We start from the raw sequence: 17,037 nt of genomic DNA on the forward strand, positions 1-17,037 counted from the left end.
TTGTCTGGAGCCATCCCAACCCCAGCTGGATGAGTCCCTGTGTGCCCTGCTCTAGGTGGTGCTGCTCTGGCAGGGAGGTTGCACTGGATGAGCTTTTGACATTCCTTCCAGCCCTTGAGATGCTGTGATTCTGTGACTCCATCCCAGCTCACTGGGGCTGCAAAACCAGCCAGGGTCAGGGCAATGGGGAGCAGGCACCCAAGTAATGAGTGACAGGACAAGAGGGAACAGCCTCAAGTTGCCCCAAGGGAGATTGAGGTTGGAGCTGAGGCAGAACTATTTCCCTGAGAGGGGTGTCAGCCCTGTGCCAGGCTGCCCAGCCCTGGAATGATACCAAAGCTGTGGAGCTGAGGGCCATGGGGTTAGTAGTGAGTTTGGAAGTGTGAGGAGAAGGCTGGGACTCAATGAGCTTTAAAGCTCTTTTCCAACCAAAGAATTCCTTCATTCTATACCAGGCCAACCCACAGCACTCCCTCCAAACCTCCCTCCAGCTCCCCACTCCCTGCAGACTCGGCCTCAAGTGAGGGCTTCTCTTTTTTCTTTCTCCCTCTCCCAGAGATTTACACCATCCAGGGCAACTCTCATGGGAAGCCATGCACCATCCCCTTCAAATATGACAACCAATGGTTCCATGAGTGCACCAGCACGGGGAGAGAGGATGGGCACCTGTGGTGTGCCACCACCCAGGACTATGGCAAGGACGAGCGATGGGGCTTCTGCCCCATAAAGAGTAAGTCAAGGGGGACACATCCAACAGGGAAAAGGACAAAATAAACCCTGTTCATCCCTCCCAGGGGCTTTCCTGACTGTCCCCTTCTATCCCCTTCCTTCATCCTTTTTCCTGAGAGATGCTGGAGCAGCTCCTCTGGCCTCTCTCTCTCTCTGGGTTGTTGGGGTCTTTCAGTGCTGTGCTGGCTGCTCACCCTCCTTGTCCCTGCAGGCAATGACTGTGAGACCTTTTGGGACAAGGACCACCTCACCAACAGCTGCTACCAGTTCAACTTCCAGTCCACTCTGTCGTGGCAGGAGGCCTGGAATAGCTGTGAGCAGCAAGGGGCCAACCTGCTCAGCATCACTGAGATCCACGAGCAGACCTACATCAACGGTGAGGTGATGGCAGCCTGTCTGCACCCCCTTTCCCTCTCACCCAGGGCAAAGCTGGTGCTGCCATGGCCATCAGCAGTGCCAGGGTGCTTTGCCTTGCCCTGGGTGGTTGGTTTAGGGGTGAGGGCAGGCTGGGTGTTGAGCTGAGACTGGCAGGACTGATCCTATGCTCCCACTATCTGTGTTGGTCCAAGGGTTACTGACAGGGTACAGCTCCACGCTCTGGATTGGGCTCAACGACCTGGACATCAATGGAGGCTGGCAGTGGTCAGACAACTCGCCCCTCAAGTACCTCAACTGGGAGAGTGGTGAGAGAAGGGGGGGTCATGGTGGCAATGGGGAGGGCTGTAACTGTTAGAGATGGAAGGGAAGGTGGCTCAGGCTGCTGTGGGATCTCCTCTTGCTGCCTGTTGATGGACAACCTGTGGGGTTGCTCAGATGTCTACTGTGTGACCTGATCTAGGTGGGACCTGCTTTGGCAGGGAGTTGAACTGGAGGATCTCTAAAGGCCCCTTTCAACCCCCACCATTCCCTGTGGAGCTGGAGTTGGGGACACAGGGTGCTGGAGGGGGTGACTGTCCCTCTGCAAGCCCTCAGCAGCCCTATGGGTTGAACTGGGTAACCTGGGTTGAGTTGCCTTGCTTCATGGGTTGTTGCGTCCCAGCTCATTGCTGGAGGGTGGCTGAGGAATGGTCCTTATCTGCACACACCCATCTCTCACCCTGGGGTGCTCAGGGGACACAAGGACCCATTGTGGAGGCTGCTCTGCTCATGCCCAGAGGCATTCATGAGGACAGGGATACCCCAGGGAGAGGTCTGGGAGTGGGCAGGAGCAGTTCAGGTCTGATACCGAGTTGTGTGTGTGTCTGAGGAACATCACAGGGGTGTCAGCCCCTGTGCCAGGCTGCCCAGGGAGCTGGGGGAGTCCCCAGCCCTGGAGGGATCGAAAGGACACATGGATGAGGTGCTGAGGGCTGTGGGGTTGGTGCTGGGTTTGGAAGTGTGAGGGGAGGAGTTGGACTCAGTGAAAGCTCTTTTCCAACCAAAACGCTTCTATGTCTGTGGTTCCACGCTGGCTGCCCTCACACACACAGTACCCATCCCACCTGGGCAGCCTCTGCAGCAATGCCCCAGCTCCTCAAACAACCTGTGTTCCCCTTCTCCTCACCCTCTTGTTGCAGACCAGCCTGACAACCCCAGCGAGGAGAACTGCGGGGTGATCCGCACCGAGTCCTTCGGGGGCTGGCAGAACCGCGACTGCGGCATCGCCCTCCCCTACGTCTGCAAGAAGAAACCCAACGCCACTGCTGACCCCTTCCTCACAGGTGAGCTCTGGGGACGGCCCAGCATGGGCACTGCTGCTGCCCTGCATGTGGCAGAGCAGCGGTGGAGCTCGCCAGGGTTGGTGAGAGAAGCGTTTGGTGTGATGGTGACAGGGTGGGGTGGTCCCTGTGGTCCCCAGGGGATGGGATGAGCTATGCTCTGACATCGCTCCTCCAAAAGCAAAAGGGGGTTTGATTTGTCCCCTGGAGCTCTAAAGCTGCACCTTCCTGTTGAATCAACAGAGGTTCCCCCTCTGCTCTGCCCTGCTGAGGCTGCAGCTGGACTATTGTGGCCAGTGCTGGGCCCCTCAGTTGCAGAAGGACAGGGAGCTGCTGGAGAGAGTTGAGTGCAGGGCCACAGGGATGCTGAAGGGAGTGGAGCATCTGCCTTGTGCTGAAAGGCTGAGGGAGCTGGGGCTCTGCAGCTGGGAGAAGAGGAGCCCGAGGGGTGAGCTCATTCATGTTCCAAATGCATCAAGGCTGGGTGTGAGGAGGCTGGAGCCAGGCTGTGCTCAGGGATGGCCAGTGACAGGACAAGGGGCAATGGGGACAAGCTGCAACAGAATTGGTTCCAAAGCAACACAAGGCAGAGTTTGTTCCCTGTTGAGGTGAGGGAGCACTGGCAGGGGCTGCCCAGATGGGCTGTGGAGGCTCCTTGTCTGGAGCCATCCCAACCCCAGCTGGATGAGTTCCTGTGTGCCCTGCTCTAGGTGGTGCTGCTCTGGCAGGGGGTTGCACTGGGTGAGCTTCCCAGGGCCCTTCCAGCATCTAGTGAACTCAACTCCCTTCTAAGTGAGAGCTTCCCCCTGCCTGGAGCCCATCACCCTGAGGACAGGCCTCAGGACACATGCTGGGGTTATTTCTGCAGGGAAGCTGTGCTCTGCTCAGTGTGCCAGGTGCTGGGCTGTAATGAAGTGTTAGAGAGCAGGGCAGGGGAAAGGGAGCTGGGGGTGCTGGTGGGCAGCAGCATGAGCAGGAGCCAGCAACGTGGCCTCGTGGCCAAGAGGGCCAATGGCAGCCTGGGCTGGATGAGAAGGGCTGTGGGCAGGAGGTGCAGAGAGGTTCTGCTCCCCCTCTGCTCTGCCCTCCTGAGCCTGCAGCTGGAAGATTGTGGCCAGTGCTGGGCCCCTCGGTTACAGAAGGACAGGGATCCCTTCCAGCCCTTAAACTCCTGTGGTTCTATGGATGTTACATTTTCAACCCCTGTTGCTGTGACTTGTTCTCCTGAGCATACTGTGGGACTGGGATCCCTCCCCCATGGTCTCCCCCCTGCCAAGGAGAGGGCTAGAGAGCAGGACAGAAGGCCTCAAGCTGCCTTGTGTCCTGCCAGACTCGTGGTCAGAGGTGAAGGTGGACTGTGAGCCCAGCTGGCAGCCCTTCCAGTCCAGCTGCTACAGGCTGGTGGGAGAGAAGAAGAGCTGGCAAGAAGCAAAGAAAACCTGTCTGCGGAGTGGAGGGGACCTGGTCAGCATCCACACCCTCTCTGAGCTGGAGTTTGTCACCAAACAGATCAAGCAAGGTAAGAGGGAGCCCACTGTGCCAACAGCACCCTTCCCATGGCTTTTGGGGGCCTCTGAAAGGTCACTTCTGTGTGCTGGAGGCTGCAGAGTCCTGTGAAGGCAGTGGAGACCTCAGGCTGGGAGGTGATGTGTTGTTGCCCTGGGCTCATGCTCCAGCCAGCAGAAAAAGCTGTTCCCAGGAGGAAAATCCAACGGCACAAGTCTCAGGTGGTTAGTGCAGAGAAAGATGGGGGTGGAAAAAAGGTCTTGCTGGAGGAAGCTTCACCCCTCCCTGCTAAACCTGCCCAGGAGATGAGTGTCTCCTGCAGCAGGGCAAGCAAAGAGGGAACAGCTTCCTCCTTCTTTTCCCACTTCTGGCTTCACCCAGGTGGAACTGGCTTGAAGTTTTGCCACATGTGGTGGAGCTGGGATGGTACATGGGCAGTTGCAGCCCAAGCAGTTCCATGGAGGAGCAGCTGTGCCACCATCCCCTGGCCCCTGCTTGTGCCACCTTTCACTAGCATCACCCTCAGCTTGTCTTCTTAAGAGGGGAGGTGGTGGTGCTCCCAGATAGGGATGGGATGGGAGGGAATGGTTAAAAACCAGGACCTTGCTGCCCTTGAACCTTGGAATCCAGACTTTTACCTCTCTGTAAACTGCTGGCAAACGTCCCTGAGGATCTGTCCTTGCCCTGCTCTGCCTTGTCCTCTCCTGGCCATGGGGTTTTTGGCAGGTGCCACCCTGCCCAGCTCATGTCACGGCTGAGGGAGGGGAAGGGTTCTTCAAGCTTTCAACCAGGCAGAGGAGGGAATTTCACCTCTCAAATCTCTTGCCTTGGCAGATGTGGAAGAGCTCTGGATTGGCCTAAACGACCTCAAGCTGCAGATGAACTTCGAGTGGTCGGATGGGACCCCCGTGAGGTTCACGTACTGGCACCCCTTTGAACCCAACAACTTCCGTGACAGCCTGGAGGACTGTGTGACCATCTGGGGACCGGTGAGAGCTCAGGGGAGGCTCCATCCTGCACCTCCTCCTGCCTGGGGAAGGGACACAGCGAGGGGGAGTTATCCCTGGCTGGGCTTGAACCTGGCTCATCCCAGCCATGGGGATGGGAGAGATCCAACACAGCATCCGTGGGGGTTCGGTGTAGGGGGTTTGTGGAGCTAAGGTGGGGATGGATGGGGTTGGGGAATGCTCCAGGCTGTTGGAAAGGCTCAATCCTGTTCTTCTTCCCTGCTGTTGCAGGAAGGGAGGTGGAATGACAGCCCATGTAACCAGACCCTGCCTTCCATCTGCAAAAAGCCTGGCCGGGTGAGCCAGGAGAAGGAGGAAGACGACCACGGGTGCCGAAAGGTGAGGGGGGCACTTGGGGCAGGAGGTGCCTCTGACTCCCCCACAGCTCTGCTTTGTGTTTGGGGCTTTGGGCACCTCTCCCCAGAGCTTTGATAAGCAGCAGCTAAAGCTGCAGGTCTGTGCCTTGAGGGGCTGCTGGGCCTCTTGCTTCTGGGCACAGGCAGCTCTCCCCAGATCCCTGATGTGCAGCAGCTGGAGCTGCAGGGCTGTGCTGACCTTCCTGCTTCTGGGCTTGCATGAGGCTGTGGGAAGAAATTAGGACAAAGTGCATGTCTTCAGCATCCAAGATCCTTCTCCTTTGGGCTGGCTCAGCGTGAGCTTTGTGCCAAAACCCATCAGGAAAGCTGCTCCACGTGGGAGCCCGGCGGGCTGGGGGCACTGCCAGCCCTGTGCCTTGGCATGGTGGCAGGCTGCTTTCTCCAGGAGGGACAGGGGAGGTTCTGGGGACACAGCCACCAAGCTGGCAGGTTCTCCCCAGCCTGCTCCCTGCCTCAGTTTCCCCCCCAGTGGAGCAAAGCTGAGGCCAGCCCGTTCCCACGCTTGCTGGGAAGCGGCTTTTGTGCCTTTTTGACGAGCGCTGAGCCTGGCACCTCCTCCCCTCTTGAACATCTCCCAGCGTTTCAAAGCAAGCCAGCACTCACTTGGACTAACAAGCAGCCCCTCTGGGCCAGCTCCCAGAGGTGCTGCTGGGCCCCTCCCAAGCCCTTTACCCTGTCATCACAGCAGAAACGAAACCCAGGAGCCACTTGGCTCTGCAAGAGTCGGCACAGGGGGGCTGCCAGCCAGAGCCAGAGGAGCCTCTGGTGTCAGTGGGTGCTCAGGAGAAGGGGCTCTGGGTCCTGATCAAAGGCTAAAAGGCAGATTTAACACCCTCCTCCCTCTCCAGCCAAGGTCTTACCCTGGCTCTGGGTACCCAGCAGAGATGCTCCCACTGGGAAACAAACTGGGAGTGTTAAATGAGCCAAGGAGAGACCTTTTTCCGTCCTTCTTCCTCCTCCTCGTCCTCACTGGGGCCATTTGCCACTCAGGTGCAGAGGCTGACAGAGAGGAGGCAGCGTCTTGCTCAGAGGATCAGCCTCTGTCCTGTCAGGCCACAGTGCTGGGTTTTTGTTAGCTTTGCTGCTTTTCCTCTTCCCATTCCAACCCCCCTCTGTTTCTGGAAAGAGCTTGGAGGGAAGTGATGGGGGATGGAGGTTTGGGAGATGGGAAAGGCAGAGCTGGAGAGGGGTGTTGGGGGTACACTGGGATTGGAAGCTGGAGGCAGCACTTGGGGTTGATGGTCCCATCCTGATCCCTTTTTGGATCACAGGGGTTTGCTGGGGCTGCTCAGTACATGGGAGAGTGCAGGTGTTTTTAGTGGTGCTGAGGCCCAGGGCTGGTTGGGGACCTCTCTGTGTACGTTGGGGACCTGCAGTGCCCCGTGCCAGGCTGTCTTTTGGCTGCTCAGGGGTGTCTTTGCAGGATCCAGCTGGTGAGTCTCTCCTTGGATTTATAACTCTGGGGAAGGGCTGGAGGAGCTGGGGGAGGGGGGGAAATACGGGATCGTTTTCCCTTTGCTCTCCCAAACTACTGTCCCACTTCCCTCCTCACTGTGCTGATGATGACACATGTCCCCCACTGTCCTAAAACCCCAGTGCTTCTTCCTGCTGTGCCAGGAGGGTCCCTGAGCCTAAGGCCACTCTGCCTCCCCAGCTGAGCCCCTTCATCCTTCCCGCCCCAGCTTCCTCCCCATCACGTGTGCGTCCCCTTTTTGCTGCTGAGCCCTTCGTGTCCCTCCCAATGCCACCAGCCCATTGGGGGCCACTCTGCTCCCTTCCCTGTCTGAAAACAGCCACTATTGTGTGTCTGGCCCCGGAGAGGCTCCAACATCAACAAGGCAGGGGATGAAAGCAGGCTGTGGTGGGGCTGGCGCTGCGTTGGGCCCTGCAGCAGATAGAGGGGGACTCTGTTCCCCTCCCTGCACCCAGGCTGGGGCTGGATGTTGGCAGGAGAAGCATTTCCCTGCCTTTGAAGCTGGCTGGCTGTTTGTTTTCCTTGCAGTGTTGTCTTCTGAGCCCTGAGGGCTTGGTAGAGCTTAGAGCTGAGGCAGGGTCAAGCTGGGGCAGCCAGGGGGCAGGGGACCTCCTAGAAGGAGGTGGAGGTGGTGTCAGAGGATGTGGGACGTTGCTCTCACTCCCCCTCCCTGGGTTTGCTCCTGTCTTTCTGGGGGGAGGGCTGGGAGCAGTGGCAGATGATCCCCTGTCCCTCGTCCCCAGGGCTGGAAGTGGCACAGCCCCTCGTGCTTCTGGCTGGGTGAGGACCGTGTCCCCTACGGCGACGCCCGCAAGACCTGCTCCGACTACGGCTCCACGCTGGTCACCATCACCAACAGGTCCGTGCGGGGAGAGAGGAGGCTGCCCCCAAAATGAGCCCCTCAAGCTGGGGTTGGGCTGCTTGGCATCTGAGCTCGTGGCACTGCCACCCCTGCAGGTTCGAGCAGGCTTATGTGAGCAGCCTCATCTACGGCTGGGAAGGGGAGTACTTTTGGACAGCGCTGCAGGACATCAACGAGACGGGTGCCTTCCGCTGGCTCAGTGGTGATGAGGTGACCTACACCCACTGGAACCGAAACCAGCCCGGTAAGAGGGTGGCTCAGGGTGAGACGGGGATGTGCCAAAGCCCCTCTGTGCAGTGTGGCTGCTGGTAATGCCCCCTGGCACAGCCAAGAGCCTAAAGCTGCCATCCCCTCCCCGCTCCCGCGAGCGCTCCAGGTTACGACAAGGGTGGCTGCGTGGCCCTGGCCACTGGCAGCTCTGTGGGGCTGTGGGAGGTGAAGAACTGCAGCACCTTCAAAGCCAAGTACATCTGCCGGCAGAACCTGGGCACCCCCGTGAACCCTGAGCTGCCAGGGCCCTACCCCACACCGAGCCTCACCGCTGCCTGCTCCCCAGGATGGAGCTCGGACCCCAAACTCCGCCACTGCTACAAGGTAAAGGCTTGTGCTGGGTCCCCCCTTCTTCAGCTGGACCAAGGAGAGAGAAATGGGACAAAGGCGCTTGGGTTGGGATAAGGACAAGGGAGATCACAGCTGGGATGTGGTGTCTGGGCCCCTCAGGGCAGGGAAAGGGAGCTGGGGGTGCTGGTGGGCAGCAGCATGAGCAGGAGCCAGCAACGTGGCCTCGTGGCCAAGAGGGCCAATGGCAGCCTGGGCTGGATGAGAAGGGCTGTGGGCAGGAGGTGCAGAGAGGTTCTGCTCCCCCTCTGCTCTGCCCTCCTGAGCCTGCAGCTGGAAGATTGTGGCCAGTGCTGGGCCCCTCGGTTGCAGAAGGACAGGGAGCTGCTGGAGAGAGTTGAGTGCAGGGCCACAGAGATGCTGAAGGGAGTGGAGCATCTGCCTTGTGCTGAAAGGCTGAGGGAGCTGGGGCTCTGCAGCTGGGAGAAGAGGAGCCTGAGGGGTGAGCTCATTCATGTTCCAAATGCATCAAGGGTGGGTGTGAGGAGGCTGGAGCCAGGCTGTGCTCAGGGATGGCCAGTGACAGCACAAGGGGCAATGGGGACAAGCTGCAACAGAAGAGGTTCCAAAGCAACACAAGGCAGAATTTGTTCCCTGTTGAGGTGAGGGAGCACTGGCAGGGGCTGCCCAGATGGGCTGTGGAGGCTCCTTGTCTGGAGCCATCCCAACCCCAGCTGGATGAGTCCCTGTGTGCCCTGCTCTAGGTGGTGCTGCTCTGGCAGGGGGACTGCACTGGGTGAGCTTCCCAGGTCCCTTCCAACCCTTCACGTTCTGTGTGATCACTCAGCAATTACCATCACAGGCAAAACAGACTCAACTTGAGCAGAGCTGCTTTGATTTATCAACAGTCAGAGCAGGGAGATGGGAAATAAAAACTGAATCTTAACACCTCCCCTCACCCCTCCCTTCCTCCCGGGTTTCTCCCTCCTCCTCCCCAGCAGTGCAGGGGGATGCTCGGTCTGTCACAGATGGTCTCTGCTGCTGCTTTCTCTCAAGGGGAGAGAATCCCACCACGCTGGGATTCTATGATCAGCTCCTCTCCTGGTGCTGAGCCCCCTCCACTGCCTGTTGCTCCCTCCCCAGGTGTTCAGCTCTGAAACACTGCAAGAGAAGAAGACGTGGGTCGCAGCGCAGGAGTTCTGCCGGGGGCTGGGGGCTCAGCTGCTCAGCCTGGGCAGCTATGAGGAGGAGCACTTTGTTGCCAACACCCTCAACAAGATTTTTGGGTGAGAGGCTTCACATTTTCTTCACATTCCTGCTGCCCAAGTGTGCTTGGCACGAGCCCGCAGCCCTCACTGATGAGTGGACAGGGCACGGCTGTGGCTCTGCGAGCGTGAGCTTGTGTGCAGAAGGTGCTTCAGCTGGCGTTTGGGGTTGTGTGGAAGCATAAAAAGCTGTGTTGTGGAGCTGTGGGGTGTGTACTCAGCCTTCCCCTTGTCTCTCCTCACAGGGAGGCAGAGGCAGAGCTCCACGAGCAGCACTGGTTCTGGATCGGCCTGAACCGCCGGGATCCCGCGGGGGACAGGAGCTGGAGCTGGAGCGATGGGCTGGGGGTGAGTCCTTCACCAGGATCACTTCAGCTGGCGATTTGAGGAGCAGGGAGGAGGGAAAGGCCAAATCTGATGCTGGTGGAAATGCACACCACCTCCCATCTCTCTCCCATCTCTCTCCACCCCCAGTTTTTCTACCACAACTTCGACCGCAATCACTACGACGACGACGACATCCGGAGCTGCGCCGTGCTGGACCTGTCCTCGCTGCGCTGGATGCCCATGCAGTGTGAGGCCCAGCTGGACTGGATCTGCAAACTGCCCAAAGGTATCTGCAGCTGGGGAGGAACAAGCCCCTGCAGCAGCACAGGCTGGGGGTGAGCTGCTGGAGAGCAGCTCCAGGAGACAGAGCTGGCACTGCTGGGAGAGAATCAACTGCCCATGAGCAGCAACGTGGCCTCGTGGGCAAGAAGCCAATGGCAGCCTGGGGGCATCCAGCAGAGTGTGGATCCAGCAGCAGGGCCAGGGAGCTTCTGCTCCCCTTTGCTCTGCTCTGCCACATGTGCTGAGGCCTCATCTGGAGTCCTGGGGCCAGTTGTGGGCTCCCCAGCTGCAGAGGGACAGGGAAGTGCTGCAGAGAGGCCAGCACAGGGCCAGCAAGATGCTCAGGGCACTGGAGCATGTTCCTGCTGAGGAAAGGCTGTGGGCCCTGGGGCTGCTCAGGCTGGACAAGAGGAGACTGAGGGGGAGCTCATTCACACCCATAAGGCACTAAAGTGTGGATGTCAAGAGGAGGAGTTGACACTTTTCTTCTGTAGTGCTCAGTAACAGGACAAAGGGTGATGGATGTTGCCCCTTCCTCCAGCTTTTTGAGCTGAAACACTAAAAGTTCCACTGGAATAGGAGGAGAAACTTGAGCTGAGGGAGTCTTGGCCCAGGCTGCCCAGGGAGGGTGTGGAGGCTCCTTTTCAGGAGGTTCCCAAACCCACCTGGACACGTTCCTGTGCCCCCTGAGCGAGGGGAACCTGCTGTAGCATGGGGTTGGGCTGGATGAGCTCAGGAGGTCCGTTCCATCATCCTGGTGTTCTGTAATTGAGGGACTGGGGTAGGTACTGTCCATCCTGGGGGGATTTGGGAGGGCAGGAAAGCAGCAGCATCCCAATCCCACACCCCACTGACAGCCTCTCCTTGCCCTTTGGCCAGGTGCTGACGTGAAGGAGCCGGAGATCACAACCCAAGGTGTGTTGGCCCGTGGCCACGTGTCCATCTGGTGTGGACCATCCAGCCCATGGCATCTGCCTCCCCGTGGCATCTGCCTCCCCGTGGCATCTGCCTCCCCGTGGCATCTGCCTCCCCGTGGCATCTGCCTCCCCGTGGCATCTGCCTCCCCGTGGCATGCCTCCTGCTGCTCCTCTCTGCAAGCATGGCTGCAGGGCCAAGGCAGGATCAGGCCCCTCAGCTGCAGGAGAGGGCAATACCCAAGCAGCCCAGCTCACGGGGTGGTGGGTGCCAATGTCTGTGGCAGGGAGTGGCACAGCCCTGGCATGACAGCAGTGCCTTGCCTGCAGGCAGCAAAGAGTGGGTGAAGTACCAGGATGCTGAGTACAAGTTCTTTGAGCATCACTCGACGTGGGTGCAGGCTCAGCGCATCTGTGGCTGGCTGCAGGCAGAGCTGGTGTCGGTGCACAGCGAGGCCGAGCTACGCTTCCTGGGACAGAACCTCAAGAAGGTACCAGGGAGATGGGAGCCTCTGTGGGTGCTCATGGGCTCTGCTGCCTTCCTCCCTGCTTGAGAGGCTTAGAGTCATGAGGCTCTGATCATTTGAGGCCAAGCCCAGCACTACCCCATGGCCTCAGCACCTCAGCTGTGTGGCTTTGGGATCCCTCCAGGGCTGGGCACTGCCCCAGCTCCCTGGGCAGCCTGGCACAGGGCTGACACCCCTCTGAGGGAAACAGCTCTGCCTCAGCTCCAACCTCAACCACTCCAGGGGCAACTTGAGGCTGTTTCCTCCTGTCCTGTCCCTTGGGAGCAGAGCCTGACCCCCAGCTCCCTGCAGCCTCCTGCCAGGGAGTTGCAGAGTGCTCCTGTCACCCCTGTGCCCCAGACTCCAGCTCACTCTGCCCTGGAGCAGCCCCAGTCAGCTCAAGGGGTCTCGTCCTCCCTCATGCTACAGCCAGACACCCCTTTGCCTTCCCCTCAGCCCACCCTGAAGCTGAATTACTCCTCCTGAGGCCAAACCCAACCCCAGAGCTCACTTGGCTGCTGGAAATAGTCCCCTGAGCCCTGCCCAGTGCAGCTGGGGGTGCTGAGTGCTGCTCCAGGTGCCCATGGGCTCTGCTGCCTTCCTCCCTGTTTTAGAGGCTTGGAATCATTTCAGATAGAAAAGAGGTTTAAGATCACTGAGTCCAGCCCCTGCCCTCACCCTGCCCAGCCCAGCACCACCCCACAGCCCTCAGCACCTCAGCTGCTCAGATCCCTCCAGGGCTGGGCACTGCCCCAGCTCCCTGGGCAGCCTGGCACAGGGGCTGACACCCCTCTCAGGGAAACAGTTCTGCCTCAGCTCCAGCCTCAGCCTCCCCTGGGGCAACTTGAGGCTGTTTCCTCTTTTCCTTCTGGCTTTGTTAATCCTTTGCTAGAGGGACAATCCGTGGGGCCAGCTGGGGACACGATGGGGCTTGTGGCAGGTCCTGGTGCCAGGGTTGGCTTTGGGGCTTGGGAAGATGATGCTTTCTATCACTTGTGGTTGACCCAAGGGACAACCCAGTCCCTGTGAGCCACTGACATGTCCTCTCTGGGTGTGCAGTTCTCCAGGGGCCAGGAGCAGCACTGGTGGATCGGGCTGCACACCTATGAGAACAACGGGAGGTTCAAGTGAGTTGGATGTCCCTGCATGTCCCCTTGTCACCCTCCCTGTCTCCATCCCGGGGGTCTCATCCCGGGCTTCTGGGATGGAAATTCTTCATCTAAGAAAGGGCAGTGTGCTCCCAGTCAGGGTGTGCAACTGGCTGTTTGCTTGGCCTCATCCTCTGGACTGTGCTTTTCCCAGGTGGATTGATGGATCCCTCCTCAACTTTGTCTCTTGGGCACCAGGCAAGCCCCGGCCCACCACCAAGGACAAGAAATGTGTGTACATGACAGCAAGCAGAGGTGAGGGGCATCTGGGGGGGTCTGGGGCTGCACCTCAACCCCAGTGCTCGCAGAGGGGATGATACCTGGCCTGTCCTTTCCCACAGAGGACTGGGGGGACCAGAAGTGCATGACAGCCCTGCCCTACATCTGCAAGCGGAGCAATGGGACGGCTGTGAGGCCCTCGCTGCCCCCACCGCCTCCCCCCACGAGTGGCGGCTGTCCCCGGGGCTGGTTTCCCTTCCTCAGCAAGGTATGGCAGCAGGGAGAGGGGACAGCCAGGGGACAGCCTCCTCCTGGCCTCCTGCTGAGGAGGGGAGGCTGAGGAAAGGCAGGATGGAGAGGGCCACGGTGTGTTTTGGGGGAGATGCCGGGGGGTGAGTGGCCAGGGGTGCTGAAGGGTGAGGGAGGGGGCACACGTGTGTGCTGGGTGAGGTGGGGGGTGGTGCAGGAGGGGTTGGGGGCTGGCAGGCCTGAGGGTGTGCCAAGGGGACTGCTGGGGTACGGGGGGGATGGTGCAGGGGCTCGGGGAGGGGGGGATGGCCGCAGCCCTGGCGCATCCCGCGCCCTGGCCCTGTGCAGTGTTTCAGCTTCAACGGCCACGACAAGGCTGAGATGGTGAAGTGGGCAGAGGCCAAGCAGGCGTGTGAGAGCCAGGGCGCCGTCCTGGCCACCATCGCCAGCCCCCTGGAGCAGGGTGGGTTCCCTCCCCCTCCCCCCGCCCTCCCCTCCGCACCCCGGGGGAGGGATGGCGCTCAGCACCTCCTCCCTTCACCCGCAGCTTTCATCACCTCCATGCTGCCCAACGTCTCCTTGGACCTCTGGATCGGCCTCCACGACGCACGGAGGGAGTTTGGGTGGGTGCAGGAGGAGCCGCTGCGGCACACGAGCTGGGCGCCGGGCGAGCCCTCGGGCTGCAGCGCGCCCGGCCCCCGGGACAGGCCGGTGAGTCGCAGCCCCCAGAGCACCACACAGCCCCCGGGCAGCCCTCAGCTCCGTGCCCCGCTGTGAGGGTCGTGGAATGATGGGATCGTTTTGGTTGGAAAAGGCGGTTAAGCTCGTTGAGTCCAGCCCCTGCCCTCACGCTGCCACGGCTACTGCTGCCCCACGGCCTCAGCACCTCACCCCACGGCTTTGGGATTCCTCCAGGGCTGGGCACTGCCTGGGCAGCCTGGCACAGGGCTGACACCCCTCTCAGGGAAGCAGCTCTGCCTCAGCTCCAACCTCACCCTCTCCTGGGGCAGCTTGAGGCTGTTTCTTCTCGTCCTGTTGCTTGTGATTTGGGAGCAAAGATGGTCACTGCTCCCCTCAGCCTCCTGGCAGGGAGCTGCACAGAGGGCTCCTGGCTCCCCTCAGCCTCCTCCAGCCTCAACACCCCCATTCCCTCAGCTGCTCCTCATCAGATTTGTTCTCCAGCCCCTTCCCCAGCTTCTTTGCCCATCTCCAGCCCCTCAGTGTCCCTGTGGCAGTGAGTGAGGGGCCCAGCACTGAGCACAGCCCTGGAGCTGCAGCCTCCCCAGCGCCCAGCACAGGGGACAATCCCTGCCCTGCTCCTGCTGCCACCCCAGTGCTGAGCCCAGCCAGGATGCCCTTGGCCTTCTTGCCCCCCTGGGCACGCTGCTGCCTCCTGTTCAACCCCCCCAGGCCCTTTCCCTCCAGCAGCTTCCAGCCCCTCTGCCCCAGCCTGGAGGCCCAAGTGCAGGTCCTCAGCCTTGCTGAACCTCAGCCTGTGAAGGATGTGAGGATGGGAGGGTTCCTGGGAGAGCTAGGATGGCTCTGGCCTTGCGTGGGGGTACCCCTGGAGGTGGGATGACAATGCTGAGGGTGGTGCTGAGCTTGTGGCTTGGCTTTGCAGACCAACTGCGTGCTGGTGTGGCACGGCTCACCCCCCCACTTCACCGGGCACTGGGACGACCGGAGCTGCCTGGAGGAGAAGCACGGCTACATCTGCCAGCGGAGCTTAGGTAGGAGGGGCATGAGGGTGGAGGTGGGGACCCTGGGGTGATGGGCTCAGCCTGAGGTGATGGGCTGAGCCTGGGGGTGATGAGCTCAGCTTGGGGTGATGAGCTCAGCTTGGGGGTGATGGGCTCAGCTTGGGGGTGATGGGCTCAGCTTGGGGTGATGGGCTGAGCCTGGGGGTGATGGGCTCAGCTTGGGGGTGATGGGCTGAGCCTGGGGTGATGGGCTCAGCCTGGAGGGATGAGCTCAGCTTGGAGTGATGGGCTCAGCCTGGAGGGATGAGCTCAGCTTGGGGGTGATGAGCTCAGCTTGGGGGTGATGGGCTCAGCCTGGAGGGACGGGCTCAGCCTGGAGGGACGAGCTCAGCCTGGGGTGATGAGCTCAGCTTGGGGTGATGAGCTCAGCTTGAGGTGATGAGCTCAGCTTGGGGGTGATGGGCTCAGCCTGGAGGGACGGGCTCAGCCTGGAGGGACGGGCTCAGCCTGGGGTGATGAGCTCAGCTTGGGGGTGATGGGCTCAACCTGGAGGGACGAGCTCAGCCTGGAGGGACGAGCTCAGCTTGGGGCGATGGGCTCAGCTTGGGGCGATGGGCTCAGCTTGGGGCGATGGGCTCAGCTTGGGGGTGACGGGCTCAGCCTGGAGGGACGAGCTCAGCCTGAAGGGACGAGCTCAGCTTGGAGGGACGAGCTCAGCTTGGGGTGACGGGCTCAGCTTGGGGGTGATGGGCTCAGCCTGGAGTGATGGGCTCAGCTTGGGGTGATGGGGTCAACTTGGGGTGATGGGCTCAGCTTGGGGGTGATGGGCTCAGCCTGGGGGTGATGGGCTCAGCTTGGGGTGATGGGCTCAGCCTGGAGGGATGAGCTCAGCCTGGGGGTGACGGGCTCAGCCTGGGGGTGATGGGCTCAGCCTGGAGGGATGAGCTCAGCTTGGGGGTGATGGGCTCAGCCTGGGGGTGACAGGCTCAGCCTGGAGGGATGAGCTCAGCTTGGGGGTGATGGGCTCAGCCTGGGGGTGATGGGCTCAGCCTGAGGGTGATGGGCTCAGCCTGGGGGTGACGGGCTCAGCCTGAGGGTGATGGGCTCAGCTTGGGGAGAGCTCAGTGTGCTGGAGGAACTGTGGGACACAGGCTTGGCTTGTGCTGGTCCCTGTGCGTGTGGCAGCCTGGCTCAGCGTAGGGGTGGCATGGGGCTGTCACTGCGCCTCAGCCCTGGGGATGTGGCCTCTCCCCCTCCCCAGCTGCACCCAGCAGCACGTCCTGGCATGCAGGGATGTCCTCTGTGCCCTCTGACCACGTCTCTTTGCTCCCCAGACCCATCCCTGAGCCCCGTACAGACGCCGTACCCCCCCTCGCCCACCGGTGCCCTCTTTTACCACAACACCACTTACCGCATCCTGCAGAAACCCCTCAGGTGGCACGAGGCACTGCTGCTCTGTGAGACCCTCAATGCCACCCTGGCCACCATCCCTGACCCCTACAGCCAGGCTTTCCTCACCCAGGCTGTCAGCACCCTGCGGGCTCCGCTCTGGATCGGGTTGGCCAACATCGAGGTGAGGGAAAATCGGGGGGTGCACGTGGCAATGTGGGGTCTCTTGGGAGGGGATCATGGCAACCCCCCCAGCTTCTTTCTCCCCTCTTTTCTCCAGGGAGGTCGGAGCTACTCGTGGCTGTCAGAGGAGAATCTCTTCTACACCAACTGGCAGGATGGGGAGCCTCAGCAGTTCATGGGCTGCGCCTACATGGACCCGGACGGGAGCTGGCGCACGGCCGGCTGTGACACCAAGCTGCAGGGGGGCATCTGCCAGCTCCAAGCAGGTGCTGGCCTGGGGGGCACCAGGGGGACAGGTCTGGGTGGGGAGCAACCAAGGGTTGGAGGTACCATCCCACCAGGGACCTTCTGCAGCTCTGGGTGTGTGATCGTAGGGCTGGGTGTCCCAATGTGCTGTGGAACCCCCATACCCTGTGCCCACCCCCACTGCCCCTGTGCCCACCCCCAATGCCCTGTGTGCTCCCCAGGTGCCCCTCGCACGCACAAGTGGAGCTACAGTGGCAGTTGTCCCAAATCCCTGGAGGACTCATCCTGGATCCCTTTTCGGGACCACTGCTACACCTTCCACATGGAGATCACCCTGGGGCAGAAGGATGCCATGAGGAGGTGCCAGAAAGGTATGAGGTGGGGGGCTGTGGTGGTGGG

General features: G+C 60.8%; 1 protein-coding gene across 1 annotated transcript in view; it reads left to right on the forward strand.

Moving 5' to 3' along the window:
- The window catches only part of LOC104562282 (C-type mannose receptor 2), a 33,787-nt gene that overhangs the window by 14,178 nt on the left and 2,572 nt on the right, over positions 1 to 17,037 (forward strand). The window contains exons 3-26 of the mRNA XM_062018998.1: positions 557 to 730; positions 941 to 1,105; positions 1,299 to 1,412; positions 2,286 to 2,429; positions 3,757 to 3,945; positions 4,767 to 4,921; positions 5,171 to 5,278; positions 7,534 to 7,649; positions 7,748 to 7,896; positions 8,029 to 8,246; positions 9,354 to 9,496; positions 9,721 to 9,823; positions 9,950 to 10,088; positions 10,964 to 10,999; positions 11,329 to 11,489; positions 12,564 to 12,631; positions 12,807 to 12,907; positions 12,994 to 13,139; positions 13,469 to 13,583; positions 13,668 to 13,831; positions 14,742 to 14,850; positions 16,155 to 16,393; positions 16,490 to 16,658; positions 16,860 to 17,009. Of these exons, the coding sequence (XP_061874982.1) occupies positions 557 to 730; positions 941 to 1,105; positions 1,299 to 1,412; positions 2,286 to 2,429; positions 3,757 to 3,945; positions 4,767 to 4,921; positions 5,171 to 5,278; positions 7,534 to 7,649; positions 7,748 to 7,896; positions 8,029 to 8,246; positions 9,354 to 9,496; positions 9,721 to 9,823; positions 9,950 to 10,088; positions 10,964 to 10,999; positions 11,329 to 11,489; positions 12,564 to 12,631; positions 12,807 to 12,907; positions 12,994 to 13,139; positions 13,469 to 13,583; positions 13,668 to 13,831; positions 14,742 to 14,850; positions 16,155 to 16,393; positions 16,490 to 16,658; positions 16,860 to 17,009 (3,375 nt within the window). The remainder of the gene's footprint in view (positions 1 to 556; positions 731 to 940; positions 1,106 to 1,298; positions 1,413 to 2,285; positions 2,430 to 3,756; positions 3,946 to 4,766; positions 4,922 to 5,170; positions 5,279 to 7,533; positions 7,650 to 7,747; positions 7,897 to 8,028; positions 8,247 to 9,353; positions 9,497 to 9,720; positions 9,824 to 9,949; positions 10,089 to 10,963; positions 11,000 to 11,328; positions 11,490 to 12,563; positions 12,632 to 12,806; positions 12,908 to 12,993; positions 13,140 to 13,468; positions 13,584 to 13,667; positions 13,832 to 14,741; positions 14,851 to 16,154; positions 16,394 to 16,489; positions 16,659 to 16,859; positions 17,010 to 17,037) is intronic.

This window comes from Colius striatus, chromosome Z (genome assembly GCF_028858725.1).
Source record: "Colius striatus isolate bColStr4 chromosome Z, bColStr4.1.hap1, whole genome shotgun sequence".
Taxonomy (NCBI): Eukaryota; Metazoa; Chordata; class Aves; order Coliiformes; family Coliidae; genus Colius; species Colius striatus.